This window comes from Gopherus evgoodei, chromosome 7 (genome assembly GCF_007399415.2).
Source record: "Gopherus evgoodei ecotype Sinaloan lineage chromosome 7, rGopEvg1_v1.p, whole genome shotgun sequence".
Taxonomy (NCBI): domain Eukaryota; kingdom Metazoa; phylum Chordata; order Testudines; family Testudinidae; genus Gopherus; species Gopherus evgoodei.
In genome coordinates this window covers 96,655,701-96,680,426 of record NC_044328.1, presented here as the reverse complement: position 1 = coordinate 96,680,426, position 24,726 = coordinate 96,655,701, and the positions used below count along the sequence as shown (strand labels likewise).

At 48.2% G+C, this 24,726-nt stretch overlaps 1 protein-coding gene and 1 long non-coding RNA gene across 2 annotated transcripts in view; one reads left to right on the top strand and one right to left on the bottom strand.

Annotated features, from left to right (window-relative positions):
* Positions 1-24,726, top strand: part of FAM120A (family with sequence similarity 120A) — a 135,307-nt gene that overhangs the window by 81,413 nt on the left and 29,168 nt on the right. The window contains 1 exon segment of the mRNA XM_030571223.1: positions 11,402-11,651. Within this exon segment, the coding sequence (XP_030427083.1) occupies positions 11,402-11,651 (250 nt within the window).
* On the bottom strand, positions 3,418-24,644 carry LOC115655603. The gene is made up of 3 exons (XR_004001430.1): positions 24,621-24,644; positions 24,281-24,353; positions 3,418-3,578 (listed from the first exon to the last, which is right to left on the bottom strand). It is a non-coding gene; the product is annotated as an uncharacterized LOC115655603 (long non-coding RNA).

Below are 24,726 nucleotides of genomic sequence, written 5' to 3'. Positions count from 1 at the left end.
CCGTCAACGAACAGGAGCGTCACAGCCAACAAGCCCCTGCGCCTAAATCTAGGGAGGCCTGGTGCATGGATTTGTTGGGGCCAAAGATCTATTCTGCGGGAGGTCTCCACCTCTGCATAGCGAACCAACAGGCCCTCCTCAGCAGATACAGTTACAATACCTGGGAGGCTGTCAGGAAGTTTACCGAGTTGGTTCCACAGGATTCCCGCCAGGAATTTGTAGCACTCCAGGAGGAGGGAAAGAGGGTTGCGAGGACCTCCTTACAAGCCTCGCTAGATGCCGCCAATTCGGCAGCCAGAATGGTCGCTTCTGGCATAGCCATGCGCCGTATATCATGGTTGCAAGTGTCTGGCCTGCCACCTGAATTGCAGCATACGGTGCAAGATTTGCCTTTTGATGGTCAGGGGTTGTTTTCACAAAAGACGGACCCTAGACTGCAGAGCCTCAAGGACAATAGAGTGATTATGCGTTCGTTGGGAATGCATACCCCCCAGACTCAAAGACGGTCCTTCCGCTCCCAACCGCAGCGCCCTTACCCCCCGCCTCGACCACGGCAAGACTTTGCCAGAAGATGAGGTCGCACTAATCGCAGACGTCAGTCTGGACTGCAAGGGGGCAACAATTCCGGTCCCACCAAACCAACGCAGGGACCCAAACCAAACTTTTGAGGGTGCGCCCGAGAGCAGTGTACCAATTGCCTCCCCGGATCCCTTTCAGTTCTACAACCGCCTTTCCCCATTCCTTCCGGCGTGGTCCCAGTTGACGTCAGATCGTTGGGTCCTATGCGTGGTGGAGCTTGGATACCGTCTTCAGTTTGTTTCACCCCCTCCCTGCCACCCCCCCTCCCCCTCCTCGTACCTTTTCAGGGACCTCTCTTACGAGCAACTCCTCGTCCAGGAGGTCCACAGGCTCCTCTCAATCGGAGCTATAGAGGAGGTTCCGGCGGAGTTAAGGGGCAAGGGGTTTTATTCCCGTTATTTCCTCATTCCCAAGGCGAAAGGGGGCCTCCGGCCTATCCTAGACCTGCAAGGACTGAACAGATTGATTCCGCATGTTATCCCTGGGAACCATTATTCCTTCCCTGGATCCCAGAGATTGGTACGCCGCTCTCGATACGCAGGATGCATATTTCCACCTAGCAATTTATCCCCCTCGCAGGAGGTATCTGCGCTTTGTGGTAAACCATCGACACTACCAGTTTACTGTCCTCCCCTTTGGCCTCTCTTTGGCCCCTCGCATCTTTACGAAGTGTATGGCGGTTGTCGCTGCTTCTCTACGCTGTTGTCGGATACACGTCTTCCCCTACCTCGACGACTGGCTTATCCGAGGGGTCTCCGAGGCACAAGTCATCAGCCATGGGGCCATTATCAAGGACCTCTTTCTGCGTCTAGGCCTGATCATCAACTTAGACAAGTCCACTCTGGTGCCTATGCAGAGGATAGAGTTTATCGGGGCAATGCTGGACTCCAACCTTGCAACGGCCAGTTTACCCCTCCATTGGTTTCAGGCCATAGTCTCACTTGTTCAAAGTCTTCAGCATTTTCCAACAACCTCTGCCCGCACTTGCCTTGGTCTCCTCGGTCACATGGCTGCGTGCACATTCGTCACAAAGCACGCCAGACTGCGAATGCGTCCTCTCCAAATCTGGCTTGCCTCCGTTGATCGGCTGCGCAGAGACGCCATAGACCTCATTCTGACAATTCCACCGTGTGTTCTCGGCTCCCTCGACTGGTGGCGAACGTCCTCCCGTGTGTGTGAAGAATGACCGTTCCATCATCCCCAGCCCTCCACATCCCTAACAACGGACGCGTCCTCCCTGGGCTGGGGCGCTCACCTAGGGAGCCTGCGCACCCAAGACCTTTGGTCGTCCCAGGATTGACACTTCACATCAACGTCCGGGAGCTGAGAGTGGTCCAGCTGGCGTGCCAAGCGTTTCAGCACCATCTACAGGGCTGTTGTGTTGCAGTCTTCATGGACAACACAACGGCCATGTATTATATAAACAAACAGGGAGGGACGTGGTCTTCCCCCTTGTGTCAGGAAGCGATCCAACTGTGGGACTTCTGCGTAGCCCACTCCATAGACCTTGTGGCCTCCTTCCTCCCAGGAGTCCGGAACACACTCGCAGATCATCTGAGCAGGTCCTTCCTGACGCACGAGTGGTCTATCCGTCCGGACATTCTCCATTCAGTTTTCCGGAGGTGGGACTTTCTCCAAATAGACCTCTTTGCCTCCAGGGAGAACAGGAAATGCCAGATGTTCTGCTCCCTGCAAGGTCGCTCCCTGGGCTCCCTGTTGGACGCGTTCCTCCTTCCATGGACAGGCCACTTCTGTTATGCCTTCCCACCGTTTCCTCTCATCCACCGAGTTTTGCTCAAAATGCGCAGGGACCAAAGCCCGCCTGATCCTGATCGCTCTGGCTTGGCCGAGGCAGCATTGGTACACCATGCTGCTCGACCTGTCTCTGTCAGACCCAATTCCCCTGCCTCTCGCCCGGACCTGATCACGCAGGACTTCGGCAGGCTACACCACCCGGACCTGCAGTCCCTTCATCTGACTGCATGGCTGCGGGCTGGTTAAGCCAATCGGAGCTGCGTTGTTCCGCCGCAGTGCAACAAGTGCTGCTGGGAAGCAGAAAGCCCTCCACGCGATCAACATACCTTGCAAAATGGAAGCGCTTCTGTCATTGGTGCGCTCAGCAGGACCTTTTTTTCCGCAGTCTGTACCAGTTCCCACCATCTTGGACTATTTATGGTCTCTCAAAGAGCAAGGTCTAGCGATCTCTTCGCTAAGAGTGCACCTTGCAGCTATTTCCACCTTCCATCCTGGGAGGCTGGCAGTTCCATCTTTTCCCATCCTATAGTTTCCAGATTCCTCAAGGGCTTGGAGCGACTCTGTCCCCAGGTCAGACAACCAGCCCCTACCTGGGACCTGAAATCTCATCTTGACCAGGCTCATGGGGGCCCCCCCTTTGAGCCTTAAGCCACATGCTTGCTGCTGTACCTGTCCTGGAAGACAGCATTCCTAGTTGCTGTCACCTTGGCTAGATGAGTCTCGGAACTTAGAGCTTTGACTGTGGATCCTCCGTATACGGTGTTCCATAAGGACAAGGTACCGCTGCGACCACACCCGGCATTCCTCCCTAAGGTCGTCTCCTCCTTTCACGTCAATCAGGACATCTTCCTGCCAGTCTTTTTCCCAAAACCACACTCATCGCGACGGGAACAGCAGCTGCATACTTTAGATATCCGCAGGGCTCTTGCGTTTTACATCGAGAGGACCAAAGTCTTCCGACGTTTACCTCAGCTATTTGTAGCGGTGGCAGAATGCATGAAGGGCATGGCAGTCTCTTCCCAACTGATTGCTTCTTGGGTGACATCCTGTATTCGGACATGCTATGACTTGGCTCTTGTTCCGACTGGCCATCTTACCGCCCATTCTACTCGGGCTCAAGCCTCATCTGCCGCGTTTTTGGCTCATGTTCCCATGCAGGAAATCTGCTGCGTGGCCACCTGGTCTTCCGTCCACACCTTTGCATCGCACCATGCATTGGTCCAACAGGCTAGAGACGATGCCGCCTTCGGCTCAGCAGTTTTACATTCCGCAACGTCTCGCTCCGACCCCACTGCCTAGGTAAGGCTTGGGAATCACCTAACTGGAATGGATATGAGCAAACACTCGAAGAAGAAAAGACGGTTACTCACCTTTGTAACGGTTGTTCTTCGAGATGTGTTGCTCATATCCATTCCACACCTGCCCTCCTTCCCCACTGTCGGAGTAGCCGGCAAGAAGGAACCGAGGAGCGGATGGGCCTGCAGGGGTCTATATCGAGTGCCATGGAGGCACCACTCCAGGGGGCGCCTGCCGGCCCTCCGAGTGTTGCTAGGGTAAAAATCTCCAAACGTGCACGTGGCATGCGCACACCTAAGTGGAATGGATATGAGCAACACATCTCAAAGAACAACTGTTACAAAGGTGAATAACTGTCTTTTTGTATGCCACCTTGCTTTCTTCCATCAAGCATGGTCTATGAGGACAGACAGATGAGTCCTGGAAGTATCATCCATGGCTATCTCATCCAATTTTGTCCTTACCCCCCTGCTGACCCCATTCTCTGCTCCTCTTCAGGTCCTTTCTTATGAAAATCAGCTCAAATAAGTGGCTTACCTACTTTGCCTAGGAACCATAGAAGAGATCCCCTCTGGAATATAGGGGAAGAGGCTTCTAATCCTGATATATTCTTATTCCAAAGGAAAAAGGGGATTTTGTCCTATTCTAGATATGAGAAGACTAAACAAATATATATGCCATCTCAGATTCAGGATGGTAACTCTAGCCTCCATCATCCTTGACCTTCAGGCTCAAGATTGTTTCATGGCTGTCTACAAGATGCATACTTCCATATCAACATCCAGCCTACCTGTAGAAAGTACCTGCAATTCACAGTGGGGTCCAGTCAGTACCAATACAAAGTGATACCATTCAGTCTCTCCACAGAACCAAGAATGTTTACAAAATGTCTGTCTGTGGTGGTGATGTATCTGAAGTGATATCATTCACTTTTATCCCAATTTAGATGATTGATCAAAGACAGATCTCATCAGGAAGTTGCTACAACCTTAACATATGTTTCTCACCTATGCGAACTGCTGAGATTCATGGTGAATTACGGGAAATCATCTTTGACTCATCACAGAAAATAGAATTTATAGGAAAACATGCGAACATAAAAATGGCCAATGATCCATCTAACCCAGTATTCTGTCTTTGACGGTGGCTGTTGCCAGATGCTTCATAGGGAACGAACAGAACAGGGCAATTTATCAAGCGATCTATCCCCCATTGTCTAGTCCCAGCTTCTGGCAGAGATTTAGGGACATCCAGAATATGGGGTTGTGTCCCTGACCATCTTGGCTAATAGCCATTGATGGACCTATCCTCCATAAACTTACCTAATTCTTTTTTGAATTGAGTTATACTTTTGACATTCACAACATCCTCTGGCAATAAGTTCCACAGGTTGGCTGTGCATTGTGTGAAGAAGTATTCCTTATGTTTGGTTTTCAAACCTGCTGCCATTGGGTGACTGCTGGTTCTGGTGTTGTGAAGGGATAAATAACACTTCCTTATTCACATTCTCCACCCTTCATGATTTATAGACCTATTCTCCCCCCTTGATCATCTCTTTTTTTTTTTTAAATGAACAGTCCCAGTCTTTTTAAACTCTCCTCATATGAAAGCTGTTCCATGCCTCTAACCATTTTTGTTGCCCTTCTCTGAATTTTATCCAATTCTAATTTATCTTTTTGAGATGGGGTGACCAGAACTGTATGCACTATTCAAGGTGTGGGCATGCCATGGATTTATATAGCAGCCCTAATCAACTCCAAATTAGCAAAAGCATATCTTTCTGAAGAAGGATTTTTCTCTTCATACAGTAATCACTGGTATCAAATCTAATCCAGCAACTACAGTAAGAAATTGCCTCAAGCTTCTAGGCCACATGTTTGCTTGCACACATGATGCCCCTAGCCAGACTTCATCCTGTGTCCGTTACAAGTCTGGTTAAGGTCAAGGCATTGTGACAGTCAGGCTGGAAGGCTGCAAGAGAATGCTAGAAGGCAGATACACTAGTCCCAGAATGTTAAAGGCCCTCTTTCCTAGTTGCTGAGAAGCGGTTACCTCAGGTCAATGAGGGACACCTGTTTCCAATTAAGGCCTGCCTGAGGCCTTTAAAAACCCCTCTTCTGGTGAGAGAAATGGGGAAGAGAGAGAGACACTGCTGCCAGGCTAATGGCAGTTGGGAAATAAGCTTCTTGAGGGTGGACTCCTTCCCACAAGGGAAGCTGCCAAACCTGAGGCCTGCTGGGGGAAGGACTGACACCCCAGGGCGATACCCTGCACCCGGGAGGAGGCAGAGAAAGGTACCCCACTGGGTTTTCTTTGTTTATGAGACTATTTTCCTTCTTGTTTGGTGGAAGATCAATTCTCTAGGCCAACCTTCAGGCTTACCCTTAAAGTACGACCAAGGGAGCACAGAAGGGGGAAGGCGAACCCTGCCACGAGTGGGGCTGATTACCCCAGGCCTGCCATTGCCAGAGGGGGAAGCACTAAATTTGGTGAGACGAAGGAATTGCATTGCCACAGCATATAGTGAGCATGCAAATGGTGGTCCCAGTGTGTATCCTATCAGCTCTAAACTGGTGGGTAGACCACAAGAATGTTCAGAGCCCTCTTCTCCATATCTCCTCTTGAAAGATATTGGTCACAGATGCATCAAGTACAGGTTGGGGCGAACATCTGGACTGTGTCCATAAACAAGGGACTTGGTCTCAAAAGGACTCTTCTACTGAACACAAATTCTTGCCCACAACATATCTGCAGTGTACTGTATGAACAATCAAGGAGGTGCCTTCTTATCACCCCATACAAGAGTCAATGAAGTTATAGATAGTGTTTATGAACATGGGATATTCTGGTCACTTTTCATCTTCCAAGAGCCAGCAGCAACCTAAAATACTTCCTAAACAAGCAATCCATCTCCAGCCACAAATGGTCTCTGAACAGCTCCATCCTTAAACCAGTATAATGGGAAATTCTATTATAGACTTGTTTGCCACTGAAGACCATATGATGAAATGCCCAACCTTTTGTTCTAGGGAGGCACGAGCCCTCAATCATTGCAAGACACCTTCTTCATAGAGTGGGATGAAGGTCTCATATATGCAATTGTGCCGATTTTCTTGATTCCAGGAGCGATGTGCAAAATCAAACTGGCTGCAGGCATACTGTTTCGGATATCTTCAAGACAGTTCTAGCTAACATAGCTCCTTAAAATGTCTGTCTAGGCTTCTGTACTACTGCAAGACAGTCCATTCATATCACAGAAACAAGGTGAGGTACTTCATGCATGCCCGAAATCGCAATATTTGATAGAATGGATGTTGGTCACCTGAGTGCAACCAATAGAAGCTGTGCGCTACAAGTACAAGAGATTCTGCTGCAAAGTAGAAGGCTCTTCACAAGGAAGACTTACTCCTTTAAATGAAAAGATTTGCAATTTGGGCAGCCACGCACAATCTCAACCCACTGAAGGCTTCTGTACCAAAAATCCTCAATTATATTTTATATTTGAAACACCTTGGACACTCTCTTCTATCAAAGTTCACCTGGATGCAGTCTTGCCACACTAGCCTCCAGTACAGTTATGCTCAGTTTTTTCCTCACCCTCTGGGATCCAGATTTCTAAAGATGTTACTGCATAATTACCAACCAATCAACAGAATGCCCTCCAAGGTGGGATCTTAATGTTATTCTTACAAATCACATAGAGCCCACCCTTTGAACCTCTTTCTGAATGCTCTTTATATCACCTTACTCTGAAGACAGGCTTTTTAGTCACCATTACATCAGCGAGAAGGGTCAGCAAATCCCAAGCTCTCATGGCTGACCCCCCTTACACCACATTCCTCGGAGATAAGTTTTGGCTGGCAAAAAATAACTTAGATGGACATTGTCTATTCAGTTTAAAAAGGATAAGTACATGTGCCTCTGAATCTTCTTTAAAGTTTTATTGTTTTCACTCATGCTTTCCTTTAGAGTTTTTTCTCTCCTCTTTCGCTGTGTGAAAGACACACACGAAGGAAATCTTGATTATGGTTAAACAATATACAGAAAGTGAACAAACTGGGGAAAAAATAGATTTTTTTTCCCCAATAGCCTTCATTTTACAGTAATGGGAAGTTTGGCATGGGGAAGTAGAGGTTTTTTGTGTGTTTTTGTTTTGTTTTTCTTGACACAAGTATTTTTAGTTGACTGATGTCCTTTTAAAAAAAACTGAGAAATGCATTATTCCTTTGCAGTAAATAGTAAAATTTATTGTTGAACTGATGCAGAGAAAAGCATGAATTTTTTTCAGGAAGAAGCAACCTGTGAACAAACAAAATCTTCTTGGAAATTAGGATGAAAATATGTAGCTATTTTCCTCCTGGCAACTAACTTAAATTTGTTCGTATGGAATTTCCAATTATAGTGACTATTCATCCAACATTAAATTTACCAAGATGATAGTATTGCCTGTTATCCGTTGAGTAAGGGTAGAGTTACACTGCAATCATTTAGTCTTCTGCCAAGATATTTCTTCATTGTTCAGACCTAAACAAAGCTGCTTTGTACTTTACAGATTTGATTTCAGAATGCCCTTGGGCTTCTCTGTAGGGCAAGGTCTGAAGTCCCACCAGTTCTTCCCATTGGATACCAGCTTACGTCTAATTATACATAAGAACTTAAGCTTTCTTGCATATATGAAGTGGAATGAGACCACAGCTTATCTTCTATTCGTGAAAAAAATTAGATGGAGGAAGCTATAATTTGAATTTCAGCCATTATTTTCTTCCTTTTGTGCAAAGGAGTCAAGTTTCATAATTGCAATGTCCACTACAGCACTGAGATCATACAGTTAGAAAGTACCCAAAAATACTCAGTCCTGGCCTTGTGCATATACTGAACAAGAATGGTAGCAAGATGGAACCCTGCCCAGGAACATCCTTAGGATTGATGATACAAATACAGTCTTCTGGGGCTTCAGCCCACAAAAAACAAAGCTGCTCAAGGAGCCCCATCCCACTCTCACATGGAAATAACTTCAGGCAAGTCAATAGTACTTCATGTTCACTGGAACTGAAGGCAGCTGATAAATCTAATATCAGCATAGACATCTGATCACTGCCCATTGCTGGATGAGATTGTTGTCCAATGTGACAAGGGTTGGTTTCTATGCAGTATCCAGATCTGTAACCAGAGTGACGGGGGCTAGGGAGATCTAAGGCTTCTAGTTATTGTGACTCCTTTTTTTTATTATTTTTATTTTTACCAGTCTTACTCAGTTGCCAATTGTGGCTACTTGAGCAGCTGTGCATTCATGTTAATATGGTATTCTCTGAGAGAGAGATTTATATATAACATATATTGCACACACATATGCATGGATATATAATGTTTCAAGTTTGTGTCAGTGTCTATCACTGTAGGGTGGTATGGCAGGGAGTAAAGCTGGCTTCTGTTTCCACTCAAGGGGACATAGACTCACATGAGAAGACTGATCGTATAGATAGTGCTTAACTGAGGGAGCTCAGAAACAGCGCTCTTCCAAAGACAAAGGCCTAAGCAATCAAGGATCAGTACTATATGGACACTGATACTCCTGACAGAGTTGAGTAAGGGCCCAAGATAAGCCCTGGAGGCATGTTCCTAGTACTGAAGAAGTGACTAAACTGGAACCAGCTCCATATTTCCCCCATGGCACCACCACCTTCCGAAGAAGAGAAATACTTGTCACCATCACCGACATTCCTTGGACAACGTCAAGCAGAGATCCATCTCCTATGCCATTGGAGAATGACCCCCAAGGAGAGCATAAGGGCTTCAGATCACTGACCAAAAAGGTCTGAAAGTGGGACTGGGTTGGACAGTCTGAACCACATCAGCACTCTGTATGTATTTCAGCTTGGCCATATTGGCATTACTGAGGTAATTCATCCTGCATGTTCAGATAAATTACCCTCTTGTGCTTCTGGCAGGAGGGAGGACATCCCACTCTCTGGCACTATCATTGGTTAGTCACCACACTGGAAACACATGTGGGGCTGCAGGAGATGACACGGGGGCTACCACAATGATCCCTGTCTTTTTCCAAGGAAACATTCTTATCTCTGGATGAAGCAGTGACCCCAACCTAGCCACCATCTCCGTGATCAGTGACTTTAAAGCCTTCCAGGACTTCTGGTCCAGAATTGTGGAGACCTTCAATATTGAGACCAAATTCATACAAGAAAAGTCTCAAGTTTTTTGTTATTTTCAGTGTGACAGTACTGGCTAGGTTCACCCTCCTACTCATTAGCGAGTGGATAGAGGAACTGGAAGGACTATGGTAGATCCTGGCCATTTCTCCGCTCACTTGGAAGTGGAAAGAAAAGAAGTATTACGTGCCCTAGAAAGGCGTAGTGTTTCTACGCCCACCCAAACACAAGTACAAGAAAAACTGAAGTTCACTAAACATATTCATATGGACCAAGGATCCTAGAAATTAGACCTTTTTGGGATGCAAGGCACATTCATCAGCCTCACTGCAGCTTTGATTAGGGAACTACTAGGCATATTCACTAAATACAGTTGCTTCACATGTGAGAGGGTCACTTCCTTTCTTTCAAAAATCCTACAGGAATACAGTGATGAAATGAAGGAGATCATTAAGGAGGTCCAGATGGACACAAGGACAATGCTGCCAGGCAGCCATGGTCACATCTGATACATCTGCAAGGTCATTGGCCATGGCTGTCACAATGAGATGCGCCTTGTAGCTCCCCGACATCGAGCATACCAAGTACAGTTCAGTATAGAGGACCTATCCTTTCAAAGATGGAGCTCTTCAATCAAAGGACAGACAAAGTACTCTATTTCCTCAAGAACTCAGGGTCACACTATGGTATGTCAGAATTTACACACTGGTCTCCCTACAAAAAGCCATACAAGTACCCACCAGCAAAGGCAGAGGATGTTTTCCTACCCCCAGGGCAGACAGCCCACAAAGCAAAACCCAGGTATTGTAGAGGGATGCCAGTTTTCTGCCTCCTTAACCAAACCAGTGTCTTCGCAGAGAACAGATTTGACAGGAGAGTGAAGAGTTACATCAGTTTGTCATATCACAGCTGATTGAAGCCTGCCCCCATGGTCCAAGGACCCCTTTCACCAGGCCTGTGTGGTTATCACAGCTGTCAAATGAACATTAGATATCACTGCCCAAGGCTTCCTTTAACATTTCCACTCCCTATGCACTCCTCCTTTCCAGTCCTCCTCTTTTGTTTTTTAAAGCTCTGCCACCTGTTCATCATCATTAGCTGCACAAAAATAAAGTAGGGATGAAAGTAGCCGATCCTTAGGAAGTATTTTGTATTTATGTGCTGTTTTGGGAAATATTCTTCATTTTACATACCTCCAACTCTTTAATCAAACATGTAAAACCTAGTTAGGAGAATATCTGTGTAAAAAGAGAAATTAAGTAACTTATCTTCCATTGTGCCATTATGATAGAGAAAAATAATTTGGATAATAAACTAATTAGGTTAAAAACAAATTGACAGTAATATTCTTACAATATATTTGTGTTTTTTATGAAAACTTTTGCATATTAGAGAATGAAAGAAATAATCCTTTAGGACCTTGCTGGTTGGCTACTAGTCATGCAAATTAGCATACATGGTACAGAATCAGTACAGCCAATATAGCATCTAAATGCCACCTGGGTTAAAATGACCTATTGATTTAAATGGGGAGGCTATCTGTATATGAAGTTTAAAATATACAAGTCTTTTAATTTTTTTTCCAATTTGTTTTTGTTCTGTAGTTTCACCAGTGATAATTAAAGAATGGGCTGCTTACAAAGGAAAATCTCCCCAGACTCCTGAGCTGGTGGAAGCGCTTGCATTCAGGGAATGGACCTGTCCCAATCTGAAGAAGCTGTGGCTGGGAAAAGCAGTAGAGGACAAGAACCGAAGAATGAGGGCATTTTTGGCCTGTATGAGATCAGATACACCAGCAATGCTCAATCCAGCTAATGTGCCCACTCATCTTATGGTGCTCTGTTGTGTATTAAGGTGAGGGTTTATCACAAGTTAAAATAGCATAAAAGAAATGTTACTATGTTGTATAATATATTGCTCTAGCAAGTCTTTCTCTAACCCTGCATTAAACTGTGACTTTGAAAATTAATAATTCATATTGCAAGTATTTTTGGAAGAAATGACTTCCTCACTTCTATGATTCTTAAAAGTGTGCTAGCTACTTGTCAGTTTTTCTGCTAATTCCATAGGGAGTTGAAAGAAGAAAAAATGGCTGTTTTCTCATAGTTTCTTGTTATATTTAAGGCCTCTAAGTAGCCAGACACAAACATTGCTTTTTGGGTCACAGAAACTGGCGCTGTACGTTCTGAAAAAAACCCCAAAAGGTGCTGCAGAAAATAATTGCTTAGTGGCTTTATGGGTTTGGAAAGCTCATGTAAATGATTTCCCATTTACCAGGTACTAGGATTCGCTGTATTAGGCTTGCTGGTCCCCTTACTTGATTTGACAGGCCCACATGACATGTGCAGAATTAAGAAGGAAGAGACTAGCTTTCAATTTTGGAGCTGAATTAGGAATGAGCACTCCTATACCTTTGGCAGGGAGGGGGCGGGAATCCCTAGTCACCTAGTAAGACCCAGCTCTTGCTTCTTAATCTGGCAGGACCCAAAATCTCAAGCTGAAAGGTGAGATTTATACGAATGGAAGAGAGATTTTAGGTATATTTTTGAGATGATAAATGTAAGTTTGCCTCCAATTTAATATTAATTTCTCTTGCCTTTTGAGTCATGTATAGTTTTTCTTTGAGCGATGGTTATTGTATTCCACTGAGGGTTGTGAGCATGGACCCGGAACCGGAGCTTTTAAAAGTAGTACACCGCTACCTCAATATAACGCCACCCGATATAACCGAATTTGGATATAATGCGGTAAAGCAGCGCTCCGGAGGGTCGGGGCTACGCACTCCAGTGGATCAAAGCAAGTTCAATATAACATGGTTTCACCTATAATGCGGTAAGATTTTTGGCTCCCAAGGACAGCGTTATATCGAGGTAGAGGTGTAATGTCAATTGATCTGCACATGTGCCCTTGGTACTGCCTCATGGTTTCGACCAAGGTGATAAAGGGTGGGGTGAATTATAATAAGGCACTTGGCTTTGTAGGAGTAGAATACATAGTTCCAATAATATTTTATTAAAACCCTGAACACGTTTTAAAATAGTTTTTCTGTGATGTAACAAAAATAGTTTGTGAGGTATAAAAGTTTATTGGCACGTGTTTGGAATGACCCGCGTACAGCTTTCTGTGACTTCATTTCTGAGTAATGTGTTCATCTCTAACTCATGTTGATGAAGCCTTTATACACGCCATTATGTCTTATTTTTATATGTATCATCGTGCATTTCTGCTTTCGGTAGTATTTTATGGTATTTAACCCTTTGTTATTGAAAGCAGTGTGGGGTTCTGATCATGTGTGCTGTGGGGTGAGTTCACAGGCAGTGTCTCATCAGTATATTTTGCTTGGACATTACTCACATAATGGATATTTTCCTAATTTATCTACTCTAAGGAGCCAGCTAAAGGGGTATAATGTAAAAATATTGTCAAACAACATTACTATTTTTCTTTGAGTAACTTTTGACCAAATACACATTTTTATAGTATGCAAAAGTATTTGGATCCGCAAAAACAACAATTAATTATTGGACAAACTTCTGTTGGTGAAAAAGACAAGCTGTCGAATTACACAGAACTCACCTACTGTCTCTCTCTCATGGGATCATTAGGGCTGCAACAGTACTGCAAACAATAATTCATTTGTCATTTGTAATTAGCAGCATTATCAAAATATTGTCTGGCATTAAACCCTAAGAAATCACTTCAATCTTTTTAGCTGTCTTATTTTTTAATTTGAAGCCTGAACAAAAAGATTTTGGCTTCATTCTGGTGGCTTTTCTGTTCACACAGTAATACTGTTTACTTAGCTGTTAAAGTAAGGACTCTGAGAAGTCATCTTTGATGATTGCACATGTCCATTCCACCGTAGGTATTTGTGCTCTCCAGTGCAACAGTTGTTAGAGTTATTTTTCCCTTGATAGTACCTGTGGGCAGCCTGAATACCCTCTGCTGTCTCGTATGCATTGGGCAGGCATAAAAGGCTGAGACCCCCAACACCTACCTCAGTGCCTTCCTACCACCTGTTACGGTTATTGAAGCTCCCTGTCCTTGCTCCTGCAAGTCTTTCTTGATACCTATATTATTTACCTATTGTAGTTAGTGTAGTCTAGTAGTTACGCAGTTTGTTAGTTTAAAAAAAATTGTTTGTTATGTGTTTGAGCATGTACCAGCCCAGTACTGGAGGTATCCCCCACACTCTCTGGATTTCAAGTCCTGCCACTGTTGCGGTAAAGGAGATGCCAAATAGAGAACCTCACCCAGCTGCCTTAAAGTGCCTGGAGGAAGCTCATGTAAGGACGAGTGCAGCATTTGTAAGGGCTTTAAACCCTGTTCAGAAAAAGATGGGGCAGTCATGTTAAAATATCTGCTCATTGAATTGGCTCTGTGGCCTCCATCTGAGCCCTCTACGTTGCTCTGGATACAGAGCATCTTGGTGTTGGTCAGTAGTGCACCTGCCATGCTACTGGTACTGAGAGGCAGACTGGGATCCCAAGTACCGAAGAAGAGGCATAAGAATCGACTCAGCATGAGGATCATCAAAGAGGATGATCTCTAATAAAAACTCAGATGGGGGATCAAAAAGGAAGCACTCCCCAGAGCACACCTCTAGACAGGGGAGTCGTTGACTCCAGAGGCCAATGTGGACCTGTCGAAGCCTGGTTCCCTAAGCATCTTCATTGCCATTTCCTTGCCCCAGTGTACCACACAGAATCTTTCTGGTACCCAGTCTACTCCTGAGGCTGCGAAAGGATTGTTGAACCTCAGTGTTGCCATCACCAGTGGTCTCACCTGGCACCAGTGACTATAGTACCACCTCCAGTGCCTTTCCCTCCACGGCATCAAGGTACCAATGAAACTGGTACCATCTAAGGGAAAGGCACAGATGATATTCCTGTCTCCGCTGCAGAGTTGGCCTTCCTCTGCAGTCCCAACGGGTACAGTACCACCTTGCTCTCAAGGAAAAGCTTCATCCTTATCAGACTCTGAAGTAGGTTCCTATGTTTCCCAACCTCGCTGGTCCCATTGGGGGAGAAATGCCACCTGCCCGCCTGGGTTTCTGCCACAGTACCTGCAGGGAGTTTACAGAAGGGATCCTTGGGTTGTGTATAGCTGGGGTCCAGGGACATACTAGTGGCCCTTTTGGGACCTGTAGGTTCCCCATCTCGGTCAAGAGCATCCCTGAAGCCATCTCAGCTGGCTCCACCTACTGGGTGCCAGGAGCATTGTTGCCACAAGCATCTTGATACTGAACAGACTTGGGATCTCTTACATGAGCAACTGTAGGAACTGAACCATTAGTATCCTCTTCCTCCTCTCCTGATGAGACAGTCATGGTGGAGCCTATTTCTTCACTTCTGGGTGATTTATTTTAAGACTCATCAGGAGCTGTGAGGAGGATGGCTATGGCGCATGATATCCACCTCGAGGAGTGGGAAAAATTCTGCAAGCTAGTGCATGTTCTAATCTAGCTCCACCTAGAATAGCTCTGCCAATAAATGTGGCTTAGAGCCACCAATATTCTCTGGCAGACTCCATCTTCCCTGCCTCTGACTGCTGAAGAGTAGAGAGAATGTACTATCCTCCCTGGGGGTTTGAGCACTGTATAACCATCCTCACTCCAATGTCCCTTGAAGTTGCAGTAGCCAATGAAAGGAACGATAGGGACACCAGACTTCAGCACCAAACATAAGAGGACAAGAAGTTGGACTTATTGGGAGGAAGCTTTATTCCACAGGTGGATTACACTTCACATTGTGAACCAGCAAGCTCTGCTGGGATGCTTTGATTTCACTCTGTGGAGGATGGGTTTGAAATGGAAAGACAAGCTCTCATGTGAGGCAAACAGGAGTTCCTCACTTGGATAGAGGAAGGCAATTGGTCGCCAGAAAAAGCTCTACAGGCATGTCTCGATGCAGCAGATTCTGCTGCATTCAGCATGGCCTCTGCCTTCACGGGAGGCTCTCATCCTGGTTGCACTCTTCTGGCCTCCTTCCAGAGATGCAACAGACCATTCAGGGCTTACTCTGTGAGCAGCCATTCTTCTCAGAAGAGACAGATGAGACTCTGCATAGTCTCAAAGATTCTAGAGCAACTCTGTAGACCCTGGGCATTTACACTCCAGCAGTGAAATAGAAGGTGTTCTGTCCTCAATCAGTCTCAGTGTTTTTAGTGATTTACTCCTGGAGTCCAAGACCTATCATAGAGAGGAGCAGAGATTACAAATGGTAACCCCCATCACTGCCCTTTGTATCTGCAGCCACTGGTTCAAGGCAGGCCGCATCTTCCGAGAACTAATTTTTCACTGGTAGGTTGAGAGCAGTCTACTAATTCCAGAGTGCCATCCTTATATTGTTCCAGTTCTTCCAAAATGCCTGTCCCATTTCAGTAGTGCTTGGGCCCATGTTGCAACAGATTGGTGGGTTTTAAGCATGGCAGAAGTGGAATAATTTGCTCTGTTTTATTTTTGCCTTTCCTTTTCCTTTCCCCATCCCTCTTCAGGGACAACTCTCACAAGAAAGCAAGTCTGCAAGATATATATTTGCTTCGTCCTTGTTAGGAGCTGTAGAGAGTCCCTCCCTTGTTCAGGGGAAAGAGGTTTCACTCCTGATATGTCCTGATCCCGAAAGCAATACAGACAAGTCACTCCTATCTCCAGTACAGAAAATAGAATTTATTGGAGCGGTTTCTGGAGTTGACAACAGCTAGGACCTTGCTATACAGACAAGGTTTCTTGCCATTCAAAATCTCATTCTGAACTTAAAGCTTATCCTCTCACCATCACTATTTAAGACTGCTGAGGCACATGCCACATGCACTTACATGGGTCGGGTATGCCAGACAGTGCCTGAGACCCCTTCAGGGCTGGGTGACAGAGGTGTATTTTCCAAGGCGGCACCACATAGGTGTGTTAGCGCATGTCCCAAGTTGCATCTTATACTCCCTAGACTGATGGGTAGTCCCAACCAATATATGCAGGGGAGTTCCTTTCACTCAGCTTCAGCATTCACTTACCTTAGTCAGGGATGCCTGGATCTGAGGTGGGAGAACTCACCTGGGATACCTGCAAACACAAGGTCTTGGTCTCCCAAGATCTCAGTCTGTACATAACCTGCAGCTCCCTGGTGTTTATTCTTTTAGCTTGCATAGCATTCCTTCCTCACATCAGGGAGTACACATATTTGTGCCAACCAGCACTGTGATCACTAGGTTTTATGTAAACCCATCTTCACTAGCTAGGAAGCAGTCCTACTCTGGGACTTCTGTTTCAGCAACTCTCTATTTCTGAAGGAGGCCCACCTCTAAGAGGCTCGGAACACACTGGCAGGCTGCCTAAGCAGATTGTTCATCAATCACCAGGAGCGGTCTCTTCGCCGAGACATAGCAAGGTCCATTTTCCAGCTCTGGGGAAGCCCCTTAGTGGATCTGTTTGCAACAAAGGACAACGCAAATGTCACCAGGGAGCAGGTCGCAACCCATGTTCACTGACTGATGCTTTTCTGCTGCTCTGGTCAGAGGGTCTGCTATATGCTTTTGCCCCATACCTCTTCTGTTCGGAGTTCTGTGCAAGGCGAAACAGGACAAGGCCAGTCTTACACTGATCGTGCCAGTGTGGTCCCATCAGGACTGACTTTCACAGCTCTTGTACTTCTGTCAGTCCCCCTCCGTTACTCCTGCTTCACACTGTCCTAGCTTTGCAGAATTGTGGCCACCTCCTTCACACCAACCTCCAGGCCCTTGGCCTGGAGACTTCTCTGCTGATGTCAGCCAAGGAGTCCTGCTCCAGAGAGGTGCAGGAGGTACTGCTAAATAGTAGAAAACCATCAAGGATGACAACTGGCTAAGTGGAAGAGGTTTTCTGTCTGATTGAGGCTGAAAGGGGTCTCCCCAGTTCCTGCTTCTATTCAGTAAATGCTGGACTATCTTTTGTATCTGAAACATCAAAGATTAGCTCAGTTAGGGTACACGTAGCAGCTCTATCAGTGTTCCACTCTTCTCTGGGTAACCATTATCTTTTTTCCAGACTGATGGTTGTAAGATTTTTAAAGGGCTTGGACAGGATGTTTCCACAAGTACAGAGCCCTATTCTGCCATGAAGCCTGAATTTAGTCTTCAAGTTGATGGGTCCCCACTTTCAGCTTTAGTGACCTGATAGTCTGTTACACCTTTCAGTGAAAGTAGCATTTTTAGTAGCCATTACATTGGCCAGGAAAGTAGGGGAGTTGAGGATGTTAGTATCACATCTTCTGTATATGATTTCTTATGCAGACAAAGTCTGCATTCATCCCCATCCAAGATTGGTTATGCAAGTGGTCTCCTCTTTTCACATCAAGTAGGCAGATTTACTTACCATCCTTCTTCCCAAAGCCTCAGAGTAACAAGAGAGAGAAGTCACTGCTCACTCCAGAAAGCAGAAGAGATTTGTGCTTTATCTGGAGTGAACTAAGCCATTTAGATTTTCATCTCAGTTGTTCGTTGCATTTGCCGACAGAGTTTCTACACAGAGGATTTTGGCATGGCTACCAACTGTATTCGCTTATGTTAGCAGTTGGTTAATGCAGAGCTGCTGGATAGAGTATTGGGTCATTTGACTAGGTCCCACGCAGCCTTTGAGGCATTTCTTCTGGCTCATGTGTCAATATTGGACATTTGCAAGGCAGCAACCTGGTCATAGTGTCACATGTTTGCCTCTCACTATGCAATCTTAGCAATCTAGAGATGGAGCTAAATTTGGATGAGTGCTCCTCCAGTCTTTTTGTTCAAATGGATTCTGATCCCGCCTCCAAATAGAACTGCTTGTGAACCACCTACAGTGGAGTGGACAAGTGCAATCCCTCAAAGAAGGAAAATGGATCTTCTTTGAGTGCTTTCTCATATCCATTCCAATTAGGTGTGTGCGCGCCGCGTGCATGTTCGTCGGAGACTTTTTACCCTAGCAACACTCGGTGGGCTGGCAGGTCGCCCCCTGGAGTGGCACTGGTATGGCGCCTGATATATACCCCTGCCGGCCCATCCGCTCCTCAGTTCCTTCTTACCGCCCGTGTTGGTCGTTGGAACAGTGGAGCACAGCTTAGCTGTTCCCCATCTCCCTAGCGATTCACTCGTTTGTATAGTATTGTGTATATAGTTCTTTTACTGTAGTTCCAGGTAGTATTTAAATTAATAGTTTTTATAGTTGTGTATATAGTTAAAGAGGATCAGGGGCTCGCCTCTTCTCCTCCCCCAGTACCGGGGCCCATGCCCGGTTCACTGGGTTTCAAGCCTTGCACGGCCTGTCATCGGCCAATGCCCACAGGAGATCCATACGACTCCTGTTTAAAGTGCCTAGGCGAATCCCACCTTGTGGACAAGTGCCGGATCTGCAAGGCGTTCAAGCCCCGGACAAAGAGGGAATGGGACATTCGCCTGAAACAGCTTTTGATGGAGGCAGCTTTAACTCCTCCATCCTCGGCACCGACTCCGGCACCGGGACCAAGCACCTCTTCCGCCCGGCACCGATAAAGGCTCCTGGTCCCCACCCTTCACCAGCCCAACCCTCCAGCCGGTGGCACCACTCCCTCTCCCCGAGGAGCAAGAAGCACAAGGCTCCTGCGGCAACTACAGCTACGCCGCAGTCAGAGCGTATCTCCAAGACGGACCGCCTGGCACCGTCAACTGCCGCGGCACTGCTTGTCTCCGCACTATCGATTCCAGCTTCACAGGAGCCGTTGAGTCTGGTGCCTACCAGCTTCCCAGCACGCGCTGCGGTTGAGCTCGTCGCACCCTCCACTCCGGTTACCTTCTCTGCGGCGCGGGACCTAATTGCTCTAACAGAGCCCGAATTGCCCCAACCCCCGGCAACCGCCGTGTGGGTTCTTCAGTCGCTGGTCAAGCCCACCATTGTGCGACCACGTTCACCGGGCACCACTGAACACCGTCGGTCCCGATCCAGATCCCGAGATCACTCTCGGCCTCGACATCGCTCACAATCCCGGTGCTGCTCGCAGTCCCGGTACCGTTCTCCATGGAACCGGTCGTACTCGTGGCACCGCTCGAGATCCTGGTCGCCGTCATGGTACTCTCGGCACTGGTCCAGATCGTGGCACCGACGTACTTATAGCAGCCGATCCCGGCACGATGATATAAGGCACCGGTCGACCTCCCGGCACCGCGCTGGTACCAGGTCCCGCTCCCGATACCGCCACGGTTCCCAGTACCGTTCGCTGGTACCGCGCAGAGATGAGCTCTATGGGCGCAGAGACCTGGCCCAATCAACTTCAGCTCCTCCATGGCCATCGTATCACCCGTCCGCCTCCTCACACGTGGACAGCGCCTCCTACAGGAGTTCAGATGCGCAGGCCCACCTGGACCATGGACCACCTCAGTGGTCCTTTTGGACACTTTGGGCCTATCACCAAGCCCAGGGCGAGCTAATGGGCCCAGCATGCTCCAGCCACTCGGAGCACCGTGCACCAGAAGCCACAGTCAGCCGTCCTCCCCCCACTGGTATGGAGGAAGACTCTGCACATCCACTTGTGCAGCATGATGTTCCGGAAACGGAGGTCCCCCAGGACGAGGCGTCAGTCCAGGATCCACTCATCCCTGGGTTATCATCCTCCTCTTCCCCAGATGAGGCGGTAGTGGGCACATCATCATCGGGGCCCCCGACAATTGATCTCCGAGCACATCAGGATCTTCTGCGGCGTGTTGCCCAGAATATAATCTTCCCGTAGAGGAAGTTCCTGAGGTGGAGGACCCAGTGGTTAGCATATTATCAGCGGAAGCACCGACCAGGGTGGCCCTCCCCTTCATCAAATCGATCCAAGCCAGAGCAGACACCATCTTGCAGTCCCCGGCTTCCATCCCATCCACAGCCAGGGGAGTAGAACGAAAATACATGGTGCCGTCCAAGGGGTATGAGTACCTCTACGTGCACCCCGTCCCCTGCTCGTTGGTGGTACAATCAGTCAACGAACGGGACTGCCACGGCCAACAAGCTCCCGCGCCAAAATCTAGGGAGGCCAGGCGCATGGATTTGCTGGGCCGGAAAATCTACTCTGCTGGAGACCTTCAGCTCCGAGTGGCGAACCAACGGGCCCTCTTAAGCCGATACAGCTACAACACCTGGGAACCTGTTGGCAAGTTTACCGAGTTGGTAAACTCCTGTCAGGAGTTTACAGCTCTCCTAGAGGAGGGGAAGAGGGTCGCGAGAACTTCACTACAAGCCTCCTTAGATGCCACCGACTCGGCAGCCAGAACGGTCGCCTCTGGCATAGCTATGCGCTGCATATCTTGGTTGCAAGCATCCGGCCTACCGCCTGAGCTACAATACACCATTCAAGACTTGCCATTCGATGGACAAGGTCTATTCTCACAAAAGACAGACCCCAGACTACAGAGTCTGAAGGATAACCGGGTTATTATGCATTCGCTGGGAATGCATACACCCCAGACTCAGAGATGGTCCTTCCACTCCCAACCTCTGCCCTTACCCCCTGCCTCGGCCAAGACAGGATCTTTCCTGGAGACGAGGCCGTACTACCCGCAGACGTCAGTCTGGGCCTCAAGGGGGCAACAATTCCGGTCCCACCAAACCACCACCGAGACCCAAAGCAAACTTTGAGGGTGCGCCTGAGAGCAGTGTACCAATTCCCTCCCTGGATCCTCTTCACTTTTACAACCGCCTTTCCCCGTTCCTTCCGGCATGGTCCCAGCTGACCTCAGATCGTTGGGTCCTACGTATGGTGGAGCTTGGATACCGTCTTCAGTTTATTTCTCCCCCCACCCCCCCTCCTCGTCCCTCTTCAGGGACCCCTCTCACGAGCAACTCATCATTCAGGAGGTTCGCAAGCTTCTCTCGATCGGAGCTATAGAGGAGGTACCGGAGGAGTTAAGGGGCAAGGGGTTTTATTCCCGGTATTTCTTAATTCCCAAGTCAAAAGGGGGCCTCCGGCCCATCCTGGACCTGCAAGGACTGAACAAATTCATCAAAAAGTTCAAGTTCCGCATAGTATCCCTAGGAACCATCATTCCTTCCCTGGATCCCGGAGATTGGTACGCCGCTCTCGACATGAAGGACGCATATTTCCACATTGCAATTTATCCCCCGCACAGGAGGTATCTGCGTTTTGTGGTAAATCAGGGTCACTACCAGTTTACTGTCCTTCCCTTTGGTCTTTCCTCGGCCCCTCGGGTCTTCACGAAGTGTATGGCGGTCGTCGCTGCTTCCCTGCGCCGTCGTCGAATACACGTCTTCCCTTACCTCGACGACTGGCTTATCCGAGGGACTTCGGAGGCACAGGTGCTCAGCCATGTCACCATCATCAGGGAGCTATTTGTGCGTCTAGGCTTAATCATCAATTTGGACAAGTCCACCCAGGTGCCTACGCAGAGGATAGAATTTATCGGGGCAATGCTGGACTCCAACCTTGCAACGGCCAGTTGGCCCCTGCATCGGTTCCAAACCATAGTCTCCCTTGTCGAAAGTCTTCAAAGCTTTCCAACCACTTCTGCTCATACTTGCCCTGCTCTCCCGGGGCACATGGCTGCATGCACTTCCATCACAAGGCATGCAAGACTGCGAATGCGCCCTCTGCAAACCTGGCTCGCGTCGGTCTATCGGCTGGGCAGGGACACCATAGACACAATCCTGACAATTCCGCCGGATGTTCTAGGCTCCCTCGACTGGTGGAAGACATCATCCTTAATGCGTGCGGGCCTGCCGTTTCATCCTCCACAGCCCTCCATGTCCCTAACAACGGACGCGTCCTCGCTGGGCTAGGGTGCCCACCTAGGGCTCCTGCGCACCCAAAGCCTTTGGTCACCCCGGGAGCTGATGCTCCACATCAATGTGTGAGAGCTGAGAGCGGTCCGGCTGGCATGCCAAGCGTTTCAGCGCCATCTATACGGCCGTTGTGTTGCAGTGTTCACGGACAACACAACAGCCATGTATTACATCAACAAGCAGGGCAGGACCCGGTCCTCCCCTCTGTGTCAGGAAGCGATATGCCTGTGGGACTTCTGCATAGCCCACTCCATACATCTAGTGGCCTCCTTTCTCCCGGGGGTATGGAACACCCTCTCAAATCACCTGAGCAGGTCCTTCCTATCTCACGAATGGTCCATCCATCTGGATGTTCTCCATTCGATTTTCCGGAGTTGGGGCTTTCCCCACATAGACCTGTTTGCCTCCAGAATGAATAGGAAATGCCAGGTGTTCTGCTCCCTACAGGGTCGCTCCCCGGGCTCTCTGTCGGACACGTTCCTGATTCCGTGGACGGGCCGCCTCTGTTATGCCTTTCCACCGTTCCCTCTTGTCCACTGAGTCCTGCTTAAGCTCCGAAGGGACAGAGCTCGCCTCATCCTGATCGCTCCGGCTTGGCCGAGGCAGCACTGGTACACTATGCTGCTTGAACTGTCCCTGGCAGACCCAATTCCCCTGCCGCTCTGGCCGGACCTGATCACACAAGACTTTGGCAGGTTGCACCATCCGGACCTGCGGTCCCTTCATCTGACTGCATGGCTCCTGTCTGGTTAAACCAGTTGGAGTTGCGCTGTTCCGCCGTAGTACAGCAGGTGTTGCTGGGGAGCAGGAAGCCCTCCATGCTCTCGACATACCTCGCAAAATAGAAGCGCTTCTGCCACTGGTGTAACCAGCACGGCCATTCTCCGCATTCTGCATTAGCCCCCACTATCCTGGACTACGTGTGGTCTCTCAAACAGCAGGGTTGGCGATCTCCTCTCTGCGAGTACATCTTGTGGCTATATCCAACTTCCATCCGGGGGAAGCTGGCAGTTCCGTTTTTTCCCACCCTATAGTTTCCAGATTCCTCAAGGGCTTGGAGCGACTATACCCACAGGTCAAACGGCCTACCCCTACCTGGGACTTGAACCTCGTCTTAACCAGGCTCATGGGGCCCCCTTTTGAGCCTTTGGCCACATGCTCGCTGCTGTACCTGTCCTGGGAAAACAGCTTTCCTAGTCGCTATCACCTCGGCTAGACGAGTCTCGGAGCTTCGTGCATTGACTGTGGATCCTCCATATACTGTGTTCCATAAGGACAAGGTACAGCTGTGACCACACCCGGCGTTCCTCCCTAAGGTTGTCTCCGCCTTTCACGTTAACCAGGACATCTTCCTGCCAGTCTTTTGTCCAAAACCGCATTCATCATGACGAGAGCAACAGCTCCATACTTTGGATTTCCGAAGGGCTCTTGCCTTCTACATCGAGAGGACCAAGCCCTTCCGGCGCTCACCTCAGCTATTCGTGGTGGTGGCGGAACGTATGAAGGGCATGGCAATCTCCTCCCAACGTATTGCATCTTGGGTTACATCGTGTATTCGGGCTTGCTATGGCTTGGCTCATGCTCAGGCGGGCCATCTCACTGCCCACTCTACTCGGGCTCAAGCCTCATCTGCCGCATTCTTGGCCCATGTTCCCATACAGGACATCTGCCACGCGGCTACCTGGTCTTCCATCTATACGTTTGCATCGCCTAGAGACGATGCCACTTTTGGCTCAGCGGTCTTATGTTCCGCAACGTCTCGCTCCGACCCCACCGCCTAGGTAAGGCTTGGGAATCACCTAATTGGAGAGCAAGCACTCGAAGAAGAAAAGACGGTTACTCACCTATGTAACGGTTGTTCTTCGAGATGTGTTGCTCATATCCATTCCACACCCGCCCTCCTTCCCCACTGTCGGAGTAGCCGGCAAGAAGGAACTGAGGAGCAGATGGGCCGGCAGGGGTATATATCAGGCGTCATACCGGCGCCACTCCAGGGGGTGGCCTGCCGGCCCACCGAGTGTTGCTAGGGTAAAAAGTCTCCGAACGTGCACGCGGCACGCACACACCTAATTGGAATGGATATGAGCAACACATCTCGAAGAACAACAGTTACAAAGGTGAGTAACCGTCTTTCATTAACCTTTCTGTTGTTCTTCGAGATGTGTTGCATGT